Source organism: Urocitellus parryii, chromosome 7, assembly GCF_045843805.1.
Source record: "Urocitellus parryii isolate mUroPar1 chromosome 7, mUroPar1.hap1, whole genome shotgun sequence".
In the NCBI taxonomy this organism is placed as follows: Eukaryota; Metazoa; Chordata; class Mammalia; order Rodentia; family Sciuridae; genus Urocitellus; species Urocitellus parryii.
In genome coordinates, this window is record NC_135537.1 from 138,924,342 (window position 1) to 138,938,829 (window position 14,488).

At 50.1% G+C, this 14,488-nt stretch overlaps 1 protein-coding gene across 4 annotated transcripts in view; it reads right to left on the reverse strand.

Moving 5' to 3' along the window:
• The window catches only part of Rph3al (rabphilin 3A like (without C2 domains)), a 149,721-nt gene that overhangs the window by 48,861 nt on the left and 86,372 nt on the right, over positions 1-14,488 (reverse strand). For all 4 annotated transcript variants that reach the window (XM_026388869.2, XM_026388871.2, XM_026388870.2 and 1 more), the window contains one exon: positions 7,748-7,834. In XM_026388869.2, coding sequence (XP_026244654.2) covers positions 7,748-7,834 — 87 coding nt within the window. The remainder of the gene's footprint in view (positions 1-7,747; positions 7,835-14,488) is intronic.

Below are 14,488 nucleotides of genomic sequence, written 5' to 3' on the forward strand. Positions count from 1 at the left end.
TCCCCTGATTACATTACGATGTTCACTGAGTCACTCTGGTTTTTCAAAAATGGATAGAGACAAAAGGCTAGACAATAAGTTAAATGAACTTCCAGTCTGCAACACTGTGTGTTTAGAAGTCCCCCTCTGCTGTCCCTTCCAACCCCAACTAACAGACCCCTGAAAACAGATGAAAAAAAGAAATCACAAATGAGAAATTATACCCCCTTTATGTATGCTATATCAAAGTGCAAAAATGCATTCATTCTACTGTTATAACTAATGAAAACAAATTCAAAAATTAGAAAAAGAAATCACAATTGCCAGAGCAGGAGGGATGTGACAGTAGGTCACAGAGGGTGCCCCTCAACCACAGGTGATGGATGGCAAAAGTGTGCAGAGGCACAGCAAGGTCTTGCCTGCCTGCCAGTGGGCAGGGGAGGGCTCAGAAGCTGCCTGGGCAGCCTTCCTGACCCAGCAGGGCTGCAGGTTTCTGGAACCACACAGGGGCTGTCCTCCCTCCTCCACCCCTGCCATTGTCCCCAGGAGATTTGACTCCCAGACACAGCCAGGCTGGCAATGTGCACTGCATCTGGGAAGGTGGATTTTTTTCAGGCTCGGTGTGGGAGAGCAGAGAGAGGGAGAGCTGAGGAGATGCAAACCAGGGGCTACAGTCCTGCATCCTCCCTGGTTCCAAAGGCCCTCGAGGGCCCAGTCACAGGGGAGTCAAAGGTGTCTCCTCCACAGATCAGAGCATCATTTCCCAAACAAAGGGAAGTGCTGGGAGAGATCTGCCCATGGCCTCTGGGTCGACCCTGGTAGGCTAAGCTCACCACACCTGAAGATGGGTGAACAGAGAGAAAATTGGGGCCAGGGAGAACTGGAGGGCAGGTGGCATCCAGAAGACTCAGAAAAAGAGAAAAACCTTGAGAATATTGAGTACGTGTGAATGTGCATGCCAGGTTTCAGAGAAAAGGGGATGATTGGTGCCTTGAAAAGATGAAGACTCTGAAGTCACCAAGAGAGGAAAACAGGCCACAGGAGGGGAATGATGGAGGACTATAAGAGCAGAAGCCAAACCGATGTCAGAGGCAGGAGAGTGCAGAAATGACCAGGGAGAACGGGGAAGTGGCTGGAGAGGGAACTCCGGTCACCTGCTTGCGGGAGCACCCGGCGGTCCAGCTACTTTGGAATACGATTGGGAATTAGCTAATGAAGTTGAATGTGAGTACATGTCCCAGCCCAAGGGCAGCCCTCTCAGGTGTAAATGCTGGAGAAATGCTCACACACGTGTTCTGGGAGACGTGGATGGTGACAGGAGAATTATCTCCAACACTAAAAGAATAGAGAGCCACTGACAAGATCAACAGAAGGACTAAAGCAGCGAGGGCTATATTCATTCCCAGGGAAGAGAGACAGCAACAAGAGGAAGGAATAAGGCCACTTCAAAATCACAATACTGAGGCCAGGCGTGGTAGCATGCACCTGTAATCCCAGCAGCTCAGGAAGCTAAGGAAGGATCACAAGTTGGAGGCCAGCCTGGGCCACTTAGTTAGGCCCTAAGCAACTTAGTGAGAACTTGTCTCAAAAAAAAAAAAAATATATATATATGGCTGGGGATATGGCTCAGTGCTAGAGTGCTCCTGGGTTCGACCCCCAGTACTGTAAAATAAGAAAAAAAAAATCATAATGTTGGATAAAGGAAAAGCAAGGCACATGGTTCCATCTCATTTATGTCAAACACAGGCATGGCAATGACCAATTTCTTAGTTGGGGCAGTAGTTCGTAAACATCTGTTTTATGATGATTCTTTAAACCGTATACAAATGGTTTTGAAGAATCCCATTTAGGCTATTGACACACACAAACATGTTCCAGGTGACACGGGAGAAAAGTTTTAAGATTTTCCAGAATGGAGGGAAAAATGAAAGGAATAGAAAATGACTTTAAGAAAATGGCTACGCAAGATGCAAACAGAAACCCAAACTTCAAATGAGTAAGTGCTCCCGAAGTCAGAATAGTTGGTACGAATAAGCAAAAACGTAATTAAAAAGCTTTCCTGGGTCAAATATCCAAATATTGTCTATTTGTTTTAGAAAAAAAAATCAATGAAAATAGCCTAGGCATATCCAGACCAAAACTTTTAACTTCTAAATATTAAATTTTAAAAACACAACAGGTTGCTTAAGGGGGAATGAAAACATCAAGTGTGGCTTCAACCTGGGCCTGTCTCCTTTGTCACCTTTAGAAACACTTTGCAGCTGGGTGTGGTGGCGTGTGCCTGGAATCCCAGCAGCTTGGGGGCTGAGGCAGGAGGATCACCAGTTCTAAGCCAGCCTCAGCAACTTAGTGAGGCCCTAAGCAACTCAGCAAGACCCTGTCTTTAAATAAAAAATAAAGGGCTGGGGATGTGGCTCAGTGGTTAAGCGCCCTGGGTTCAATCCCTGGTACAAAAAAAAAAAAAAAAAAAATTTAAAAAGCCACTTTACACTGTGCTTCTGCACACTAGCTCTCGTCCTTACTCTCAGCTGTGACTTCACAGTGTCTGCTCCTTGTCCTTCTATGCTGCATCCTTGAACTGCCTTCTGGTTGCGGGACCCTTTCCGGGTGAGGCTGATGTGCTATTTAACCAGCCCACCGGAGGGCCACTTCGTTTCCTTTCCTGTTTCATTCGATCTTAAACACATATCAGAGTTTATGAATTGGCCAGCAAGAAAATTGGGCAAGTGACTGAGGAGAGTGCCAGTCCACAGAATTCCTGGAATGAGTATGGGCATAGAGGGACACATCTAGAGCCGGGAAAAGTAACGCGGGTGTAGATGGCTAGTTTTAAAAAGCCAAGCAGCTAATTGAGCAAATAGAGTCTGGTGGGGTCACAAATGCATTGTGTTCTTTTTTTGTTTGATTTTTGTTTTGCGGACCTGGGGATGGAACCCAGGGCCTCGTGCAGCAAGGCAAGTGCTCCACCACTCAGCCTCAGCCTCAGCCTCAGCCCCAGCCCCAGCCCCAGCCCCAGCCCCAGCCCCAGCCCCAGCCCCAGCCCCAGCCCCAGCCCCAGCCCCAGCCCCAGCCCGGGTAGTATTCTTGACAGCTGGGATCAAGGAAATCATGGGCGAGGTAGTTGGGAGCACCACACAGGAATAAAAAAAAAAAAAAAAATTGGTGAGAAGCAAATGAGGACTGGGATTATAGCTCAGCGGTAGAGAGTTTGTCTTACACATGTGAGGCACTGGGTTCCATCCTCAGCATCACATAAAAATAAATAAAATAAATAAAGATATTGTGTCCATCTTTAAAAAAAAAAGCAGCAGCATCAAATAATAAGGCAATGTCTGTAGTCAGTAATGAGAATGACAAGGTCTGATGATCTAAGAAATGATTGAAGTATGTAGTTCAAGTGAGTTTCATAATTCATTAATAATATTTTTAAGATATTTTTAAATTGCCAATGGACCTTTACTTTACTTATTTATCTATGGTGCTGAGAATTGAACCCAGTGTCTTGCACATGCCAGGCAAGTGCTCTACCACTGAGCCACAACCCCAGCCCAATAATATTTTTTATTTTTAGAAAGAAAAATGACTCCTTTGGCTCTTTTTCAAATTTGCCTGTACTTTTTGCAAAGGTTCTGTTTGTTCAGTGAGGTTTCTATTCCTTCTCTTATATTTTTTAGTTAATTAACTAATTTAAAAAACCCTTCTCTCTAGTCTCTTCACAGGTTTCCCTGCTCCCCTTCCCTGGAGACCACTTCCTCTAATTGCCAACTCTTCCTGATGATGGTTCTTCACATGGTTGGTAGACAAAGAGGCCAAGTATACAGACTGAGTGGGAAAGATTCTGAACAATTGTACTATCAACTTGTCCTTTATGTAGAAAGGTAACAAGATCACATAGCAAAGGACCCAGGAAACACACCATCCACATGCCCTTATTTTTAAAAATCACATCAAATCTCACACCAGCTACCTATAAGTTCAATAAAAACAATAACAAGGGCTGGGGATATGGCTCAAGTAGTAGCTCGCTCGCCTGGCATGAGTGAGGCACTGGGTTCGATCCTCAGCATCACATAAAAATAAAATAAAGATATTGTGTCTACCTAAAGCTAAAAAATAAATATTAAAAAAAACAATAACAAAACTCCAGGGTCTATTAGAAAAGGGGGCAAGTGAACCCTAGGAATTCATCCTGAGGCTATAAATGTAGGCAAAGGGCTGGGGGTGATGCTCAGTGGTAGAATACTTGCCTAAGATACACCAGGCCCTGGGTGCCATCCCCAGACTGCTCAATAAATACATTAGGGAATTCAATTAAATAAAATGCATGCAAAAAGTTATACATACAGATACCAATAAGAGAAAGAAATGAAAACAAATGTCCTAAATTAGAAGAGCCACATGACAGACTGTCATTGAGAATGTTTACCAAGAGTTATTGATCACACTGGGAAATACTTAAGATCCAATGTGGATTTTAAAACACAGGTTCAACCATATAAACAAGAAAAGCACAGAAGAAAAGGTAAACATGCCAAAACATTGACAGCAGTGTCTTTGGATAGTAAGATGATAGACATTTTTAGTGTGTATTTTGCTTTTCTATACATTATCAAGGTTCCTCGGTGATCCATATTAATTTCAGAAAAGACTAAAATGTATACATTTTATAAAATGAAAGCTTCCAACAAGAGTAGCAACTGATAAAAATCTTAGATACCTGAGCAACATTTAATATGAAAAATAAAATAGGATGCTATGCTCTGACATGACAGCCTATAGTTTATTCTCAACACAGCAGCCAGAGTGTTCTTTAAGAGTGGGGAGAGAGAGATCACGTCCCTCCTCTACCTGAGACTCTCCAAATGCTCCTCATCTCACGGACTACAAAAGCCAAAGTGCTTACAATGGTCTGCAAGGACCACTCTGATCTGATCTCTTCCCACATCTCTGACCAACCTCTCCCAACCTTGATGTCACTCCAGTTATGCTGGACTCCTTGTTGCTGCTCAAAGCCACCAAGCACAAACCTTCTACTTGCAATGTTCCCTCCCCCCATATCCACAGAATGTGATATCTCTGAGATATCTCTGCTCAAATGTCCTTTTATCGGTGAGCTCCTCTGTGACCCCCATGTAAAACAGCACTCATACTACTGCTCTCAACACCCCTTTCCCCTTTGCCTTGAGCACTTTATTGCACCCAGTGAGGTTACAGCATTTACTTGACTCTGCATGTTTTCTCCCTCTCCCATTAGAAGAGCTACTTTGCCTGGCACATAGAAGATGCTCAATAAATATATGTTGACTGCCTGAACGAATAAACACATTGGATTATAAACTCCACAAGAGCAGAGGGGCTGAGGCTCACATTGCTGCATCATTCGGGTGCATAAAACAGGCAGCAACGCCAGCCCGACAGTCCCAGGAACATTTGACCCGCATTTGACTCACTCCAGAAAAAACTACTTCCAATTATAGCAAGAGATGATGGAAGTGAAGCACCAAAAGGAAAGGCAGATTAGAGTGCTGGGCAGAGTGGAACAAGAGTTTCCATCAGAAAACCCAAGTTCTTCCATTAGGATTTGGCTTTCGCCAGGAGACAGAACACCATATTCTTATCAGAGTCTCAGAACCAGCTCTATGTGGTGCTTCAGATGGGACATAATCAAATGCCCTAGGATGCTATCTCTTTGTTATGATTAGACATTTTTCTAAGGAAAAGAAAAGGCAGTAGGAAACCTTTCACCCTGCCCCTCTTCCCACCCCAAAAGCAGACAGGAAACTCAGCACCGGGATGTGGTCCCCATGGGACACAGACCATCGGCACATTCGCCGCCCCATCCCTACCTACTGTGTGTCCACAGAATGGGTGACACTGAGGACAGCGAACATTCTTGATCTTGCGAAGTTTTATTGGCTTCTAAAAATTCAAGGACAAACTGATAGCCTAATGCATAACCTCATATTCTTTGCCTTAGGAAAGATAAGAAAATTCATCCTAAGCTATTTTGGACTTTTCTGGGCCCTGGAGCGCTCTGGAGATTAGGATGGGCTGGGCCCTCCCTGCATGTGGTAGGTCAGGACTATTAAGGAGTATGGAGGTAACTCGTGATGTGGCCAGACGGGGCAGCAGCCTCCGCCGGCCCTCCGCTAGCTGATTAAGTTTGCAAAATTCATCTTTTCTTCTCCACTTTCTTTTCCTTGACAGCTCCTTGACCTCTGACCTCCCATGGCTCGCTTGTGACCATCATTTCATCCTGTAAAAGTGTCTCCCCTCAAGGTCATGTGTGAAGGAATTTCCTCCCTGGAGGATATTGACTGTCAGAACGTTGAAAGGGGCCCACTGAGACCCAGAGACCCAGGAACTTTCTGGCTGGGGAGGAAGGGAAGTTTCTAATATTTAAGCAGTGCCAGACATTTTGCATCCTTTAAAGATCTTGCTGAATTCTTGCAGCATTTCCATGAACTGGGCATTATCATCACCATCTGGGGATGAGGCACAGGGACCACCAGGCAAGGCCAAGTTCTAGTTCACTCTCCAAGGTTCTGCCCATCGCCTTCTCTCTTCCCAACATGCAGCAACGACAGATGGAAATATTTTAAAAACAACAAAAAGGAAAATTACACGCGTTCAACACCAAGATCTCTCTCTCAATATATCTTGTGAAGCCAAGGCTCAGTTGGCAGAGTGCCAGACCCAGAAGCGGGTGGAGGCCGCTGGGAGATGCTTCTTCTAGGATACGGGGACTAACGTGTCCCAGGGAGGTGGAGGACCAGGGCCGAGTCACTAAAAATGGGGCTGGTGAGGAGGCTCTGCACCTGGGAGAGGAGGCTGAGGGTCAGGGAGATCCACAGAGGGAATTGGCCATGAAGAGAAGCTGCCAAAGATATGATCTTCAGGAGACAGACGAAACGGCAGAGCAGCAATAGTCAAAGAAGCTACGAATGAGAATTTTCCAGAACTGAGAATATTTTATGGATCCTCAGATGATAAGCACATACCGAGTGCCAAGTCAGATCAATAAGAAGACAAACCCATATCTTGAAAGCCAGGGACATGCTCCCTTGGCCAGGCTCCTTCCATCCCCGTTCTGCCTCCCCATGGCCCTCCCCAGAAGCCACCTGTGTAGTCCTGCTGTTTTTGCTCCATCCTGATCTTGATGCAATGAGGAAAGCCCCTGGGCTTGGGGCTGGAAGATGTGGTTCTAGGGCCCCCCCATTACCCACCCCCTCCAGATACTGCCTCAGCATCCTCAATTTCCTCCCCAGAAGGAGTCAGAACTGAAATGACACAACCCTAGCCCCAGAAAGGACTTGGGAGGGGGCATACTGCAGCAGGCCCTGGCTACACTTGGTTCCCAACTCCATACCCCTCCCCCAACTCAGTGTCCACAAGTCACTTAGCCACTTGTGTCTCTATTTCCCCACCAGGAAAAAAGGATAAGAACAGTGGCCACTGATGGGGTTGAATAAGGAGGAAATGAATGAATAAACCTAAGGAACTTATTAGCACAGGGCCAAGGGCTGAGTAAATGTGCAACATGGATAGCTATAATTACAACCCCCCCCCCCAAATGCCACATGCCACTGAAACCGTAGACTCCACAAGCACCGAACCGGGGCCCGCTGCTGTATGGAGGTGGTAGGCCAAGCTGGTTGTCCCTCTGCACCCTTCTCCCCTGGATGGTCCCTCCTTGATCTCCAGAGAGGCTCCTGCCAGCGACCCACCACGTGAGTGTGCCCAGACCCCGCTGCCCCAGGGGCCCTACCTCTCTTTGCTCACTGCAGATCTTACACAGCCACAGGGGCCGCTTCTGGCCAGGGGAGGTCTCGATCCCACATTTGGTGCAGACTTTCTACAAGAGAGAGGACACAGGGGTGTTAATACTTCAGCGTGTTCCCCCTCTGGTGAGGAGGGGCTGGGACAGCCAGAAACAAGAGTCACCTCGGCATCCTCCCAGGGATGATGGATTTTGCTTCGGGATTCAAGGACAGATCATCCAAGAGGCACGGACACCCTCACTTGGCTCTGGGGCTCAGTGGAGGGGTGCTGTCCATGCCTTGATTCCACCCCCATAATTATATTCTATTAGGACCTCATTAAAAAAATAAATCTGCGGATATTCACAGCTACATCATCTTCAGCAGCAAAGAACTGGAAATAACCCAAACGCCCAGTACCAGGGGAAGAGCCAGGCAAACACAACAGAATGTGGTGTGTCCTTCACACGGCATGTGCTGCTTGCTACCTGGGCAGGTGGGCGGGAAGAATGTCATCCAGCACAGAAGACACCTGTTTGTACATAACCATGCAAAAAGCTCACACACCTGCCTGTCAGGTTAGAGGACCCCAGTGAAGCTTGAGCGTGTACTTAATGCCAAGCCCTCTCCCCAAAACGATCCCAAGACCCCCCTGTGCAAGCACAAGGCCCACTTTACAGGTGAGGCATCCGGGCTGTGGAGGAATCTGAGAATTTGCCCAACATCCTGCGGTGAATTGGGACTGGGTTGGGGACTGACTCTGGAGCCATGATATCATTTCCTCAGGATGCAGAAATAGCCAGAACTCCGATCCCAGTGTTTTTTTTTTTTTTTTCCTTCTCCAGAGTTGTTTCAGCACGTAACGTCTAAATACATATTTTGCTTCCCCTAGAGGCACGGCAACCAGCAATACTGAGGAGGCCAGAATAAACACACAGGGAGGCAGAGGTGGATTTGTTGGGGCTGAGACTGGTTCCCAGCCCACCCGGGGCATGATTCAGCGATGGTGATGGTGACGGTGGCTCCTTCTCAGGGGACTGGGGGCCTCCGGTGCCTGCAGAGGAGGGGGCTTTCTCCAGTCCCTGCTACCCCTCCCCCCACCAGGCGAGGGAAGGCTGGATCTGTTACTTGGCCTTTGCTGCAGGCTGCCAACTGAGCAAGGAGTGCACCTCTCCGCGGAGAGGGAAATGTCACCAACTTGGCTTCCCAAAGCGTGTGTCACCAGCCTGATTGGGTGGCTGAGCCTGGGCGCTGCAGGAGAGGAGAGGAGAGAGAGAGTCTGCACTCGGAAGTCAGGCTGTGACACACTGGTGGGGGGCACGGACTGGCTACCATCCCGAGCTCAGGTGTGAGATACGTCACTCCTCTTTTCTTTTTCCAAATAAAACAGAATCGGCTCCAAGCGCCCATCCCTCTCAGAGAAGGGATGGGAAGAGGCGGAGAAGCCCTTCTCAGGTCCCTGTCATCACAGGGCCCCCTCCCCAGCTCTCAGGAAGGTCCCAGGCTGAGGGTCTGTGGTGGTCCAGCACATCTGGGAGGGTCTCCTGGGCACAGTCTGCTTCTATTTTCTTGCCCTCTGAGCCATCAGGATGCTTGAAAGGGGTGGGGATGGCCACCTCTGTCAGCCCTGAGTGTCAGATCTTTGCCAGGCTGGAGGTGAGCCCCTCCACGGACCAGCAGCCTGTCTCCCTGGACCCCCAGCTGCCATCCCCGACCTTCCCCTGAGGGCTGCCTCTCTTTACCCCTCCTGCCTCTCATCCCCAATCCTGATGCCTCTAGGGCAGGGTCCCCTATCAGTCAAGGTGGGCCTCAGGCTGCAACCTGGACCTCTGTTAGGAGAGGGGACACAGGGGCTGAAACCTGGTGGCTTTGTTTCCTTGCTCATTTCCACGATCCCCCTATACAGAGGGCATGTGGGCAAAACGGCCCTCAGAGAGGCCAGACTTTCCTGATGCATTCTTAGGGGTTCTGCTGACGGCTCACCCTAAACACTGTGCGGCTCCTCCCAAGGCTGCTGCATGAGACCTTGAGAATCAGGTGGGAATAAAACACCGATGGCTGCCAAATATGTGTGTGTGTGAAAGGCGTGGGAACCCTGGGACATGATGTATGAAGGGAGAGTTACAGTCCCCATGGTACAGATGGAGAAACGGAGGCCAGCCATGTCACAGCCTGCTTCAATTCCCAGCTAGTTAATGGCAAAGCAGGATATTTTCTCAGAGCTCAGGGGAACCATCATGCTCTCTCCTCCCAGACGTGGGTACCCACGGCAATCAGGGTTCTGTTCAGGCGTGTACTTGAGGATGTGGCTGATGGCTCTCAAATGACCGGGCAGAGAAGGGACACAGAATGACCCTGGGACAAAGACTTCACTGGGCATGTAGGTGCAGCCAGCAGAAGCTCATATACTCCCCAGTGCTGGTTCTAGGCCAAAGAGCTGGCTCTGTCCTGAGCCATCTATCGCTCAGGAGGAAGAGAGAGGTTTCTAGGAGACAGGAAGGCCAGGCCCAGAAGCTCCTCCACCAACACCCCTCCGGCTTCTGCACAGCGTGGTCGCCTCCTTCCCCCGGCCACACAGCCAAGGGGAGGGCACCCTGCAGTCCTGGCCCTGTCTTCAGTGCAGTCTGCTCTGACAAAACTGCCCTAGACGGGGTGACTGGGACAACAGGAAGGTCTTTCTCACCCCGATCAGACTGTCCACGGGATGGGTGCTGGTGAGGGCCCCCCTCTTGGTTTATAGACGGCGGTCTGTTTACTGTGTCCTCACGTGGTGGAGGGAGAGGAGAGGAGACTCTGGTCTCTTCTTACAAAGGCACCAGAGCAATCAGGGAGTTAGTTCGGCTCAGGCAGAACCCTTGTGACCTCATCTAACCCTAATTACCTCCCAAAGGTCTCACCTCCAAATATCATCCCCTAGGAGGAGAGAGTATCAACACAGGGGTTTGAGGGGATATGAACACGCAGTCCCTAGCAGCTCCCCTTCATCACTGGGCCCTTCTTTCTGCTTTTGCATGTTGAAAGCTCTAGAAATGGGTGCATTATCATCTCTCTCAATCCCGGAGTCATTTAAGAGTCCCCAGTCCTCCTTGGTGCTCTAACCCCCATACCCTGAACTCTGTCAACAGTGTCATGTTAGCTCAAGCCGAGGCAGTGTAGCATGGTGCCTGTAACACAGGCTTTAGGAGGGGCAGGCCTGGGTAAACTACTCAAAAAAAAATCTCTCCAAGCCTCAGTTGTTCTCATCTGTAAAGTGGGATAATGTTTATCCTCTAGGATTGCTTTGAGAATTCACTTAGACACGCACGAAAAGCAACCAGCACGTAATAAACACTCAATAAAACACCAGTCCCTGTTGTGATTAGTGACACCCCCATCACACCCTGTTCTATAGCCTTGCATGATTCTCCTCTAGCCTTCTGTTATCTATGGCGGTAGCCACCAGCCACAGGTGGATGTTTAAAGTGCAGTTAAGGGCTGAGGGTGTAGCTCAGTGGTAGAATGCTTACCTACCCCGTGTGAGACATTGGGATTGAACTCCAGAATTAAAAAAAAAAAAAAATACAGTTCAACAAAACATAATGGTCCCTCAGTGGCACTACACTCTTTTCGGGTACTCAACTGCCACACCCAGCTGGTGGCCACATACAGGACCGCACAGAAACAGGACACTGATATCTGGCTGGAAGTTCTGCTGGGTGGTGCAGGGCTGCAGGACCCTCAGCCTTAGCACGCAGGACTCCACAGAGCAGCAGTTCCATTCCACCCATCTGCCTCTTCCCTGAAAACCGATTCCTTAGTCCATGTGACCATCACCTGTGGGGCACCCTGAGGAGCACAGCCCTGTGTTAGGGACACTGAGGAACAGGGCCAGGCCAGGCCTCACCGTGGCCCTAGTTATTATGCACAATGGCTCAGAATTCACCCCGCCCAGACTGACAGGGTGCTCGGCTGCATCCTGGGCAGGGTTCTGAAGGATGAGGGTGCACATGACCTTGGTAAATATTCTCTGATTGATCACATAGCTATGCTGTTGGGGGCAGGGAAGGAAACGAGGAGGGAGGGACTGAAAACTCTCCTGTCCTCCCCCCTAGACCCAGGAACACAGACACCCAGCCTGGGGACAGGGACAGCATGCACCAGTCACCCTCTAGAGGAGGAGGGCTCAAAGGCTGTCGGTCAGCTCCAGTCTGGGGTAGGAAGTGGGGAAGTGGGACAGTGGCTTGTCCCTGCTGGTCGGGGGAACCCCTACTTCCCCGACAGAGGGTGGGTGCAGTGCTGCTTGCTCCCCAGGTTCCAATAAGGACTGTGGTTTTCAGGGGGGGAAGAAAGCCCCTCCAATTCCACCTTTGGCAGGCAGGGTGGTGGGAGGGGTTTCTAGAATATTCCTTCCATCCCTTGCTTTTGGGAGCCCCATGGGGGGTGGGTAAGGCGGCATGACAAGACACACCCACCCCTGTGTGTGCACAGCCCTGTGTTCCAACTACCAGCCATCCCTGGGGGACCCCACGGCCGGTTCCTGCCATCTCTTGGTAATCTTCAAGCACCTACAGTGTCTGTGGCAGGTACGGGAACAAGATGCTCCTGAGAGGCTCGGGCCACAGAGAGATAACAGGCTCCTGTTCAAATCACTCATAATTGCTGCTTTATTAAATCTCAGACCAATAAGAGGATAATGAGCCTTTCCCCCTTATGGGCTCTGTTTCCAGGTTCCAATACCAAAAAAGCAGCAGCTGGTATTTTAAAAAGTGTATGCCCAAGAGGGCAGGCCAGCCTCTCCCTGTCAAGGACAGTCCCAGGTCCCAGGGAAAGCCACCTGTCTCCTGCCTGGGATGCATTTCCCTGGAGTGGCATTGCCCCTGGGCACGTAAGCACTGGCTTCTGGGGCTCGGCCACCTCCTGCATCCTGCAGCCTGGACCTGCGTCTGGGCATTGAACAACCACACTGTGCTGCTGGGCCTGACTCCAACCCGGAAGGACAAAAATCAAGGCCTACAGATGGTGCGTCCTCTCTGGTCACCCTGTCTTGAGCCTTCCATTCACCCCTCTGCCTGTGTATGTCCCAGCCCCGGGGACACAGGGAAGGGGGTGTCTTGGGGTTGAGCCCATGGGAAACAGAACAGAGCAGGGGTGCACTTTGGAGGCAATCCTGACCTGGGCGCTTACCTCGGCCTCATTTCCTCGTCTGTAAATCAGTGGTGACAGGCAGGCCCCCAGCTGGGAGGGCCAGGGAGACAGTTGGTGAATGTGCTTAGCTCCCTGCGTGGTGCAGAGGAGGCAAGGCCCACAGAGCTCTGCCAGCGCATCCCTCCCAGTGACGGACGCAGCAGCCATTGGACATAACATATAGCCCCAAACCCAGCCACCATCCCCGGTGCTCACTCTCCTTCACCCCACCCAAGGGCCCATCTCCAAGAACTCCAGGTGTCTCTCCAACCTCCGGCACCCCTCCCCAATCCACACTGCCACCACCTGTGCCTGGCCTGTGCCACAAACCCCTTGGCAGGCGTCCCCACCCTCACCTTGGCCCACTTCCAACTGGCTCTTGACACACAGCCTGACTGATCTTTTCAAGATGCAAATCAAATCATGTCATCTCTCCCATCCCTGCCAGCTCAGCAGCCTTCAGAGGCTTCCTGAGGTGTCTGTTGAAGACCGTCCCCCTCAGCACGGTGCAGATGCCAGTTTGGGCTGGACCCTTTTGCCTTGCCAGCCTCCACTCACACCTGTCTCCTCCTCCACCATTACTTTCTAGCCTCTGTGCTCCTGACAGGTTGGCCTTCCTTTAGTCCCTGGTCCTTGCTCTGCCTCTGCCACAGGACCTTCACATGTGCCACAACCTCTGTCTGGAATGCATCTGACCACACTGTCTCCTCAGTAGCTTATGCATCCTTCAGACCTCAGCAGAAACACCAAGCAATTTTTTTTTTTGGGGGGGGGGTACAGGTACTTTACCCCTAAGCTACCTTCCCAGTCCTTTTTATTTACGTATTTTTATTTTGGGACAAGATCTCACTGAGTTGCTGAGGTTGACTTAGAACTTGCAATCCTTCTGCCTCAGTTTCCCAAGCGGCTGGGATTATAGGTCTGTGCCACCATACACTTGGCTTCTAAACCTGTCTTCTCCCTGGGAGCCGAGGCTGTGTCTCTTTCTCTTCACTGTCCTGTTCCTAATACCTAGCACCATGGCTATTTGCAGAACCAAGGCAGAGAGAGGCAGGAACTTATAGAATTACAACTGAGAAGGTGAGATGTGGTCCCTCCTGGAATAGGCCAATCTGCTGGGGAGACAAGACACCTGGAAACACAAAATGCTCCTTCAGCATCACCTGGCAGGGTGACTCACAGCCACACCAAGTGGTGCTGACCAGCCATGGTGGTCTGGAGGAGGTGGGTCTGCTGGCCTCATGGGCCCCATTCTCAGGAGACAGAGTGTGAGTCCAGCTGGACAGGCACTAAGGGTGTTGGCTAAAGGTGGGGAGCAGGAATGTTTACCCCATCACTCCAGGGGTGCATCCTATAGGCCGCCTACATATGCGTGCAGGCCTGTTCCAAGGCCCGATCGGGTGCCCTCCTCAATGTCCTTCTGGAACCCCATCACATGCCGCACCATCCCAGACCATAGCTAAAAGTCAGAAAGCACCCGACACTCTGCACCAAGGTCAGCCTGCAAGGCCTCCCCAGGCACCCTGGCCACTCCACACAGGTCCCACCAAGCTCCATGCACAGCTTTCCACACTGTGGCCATCACC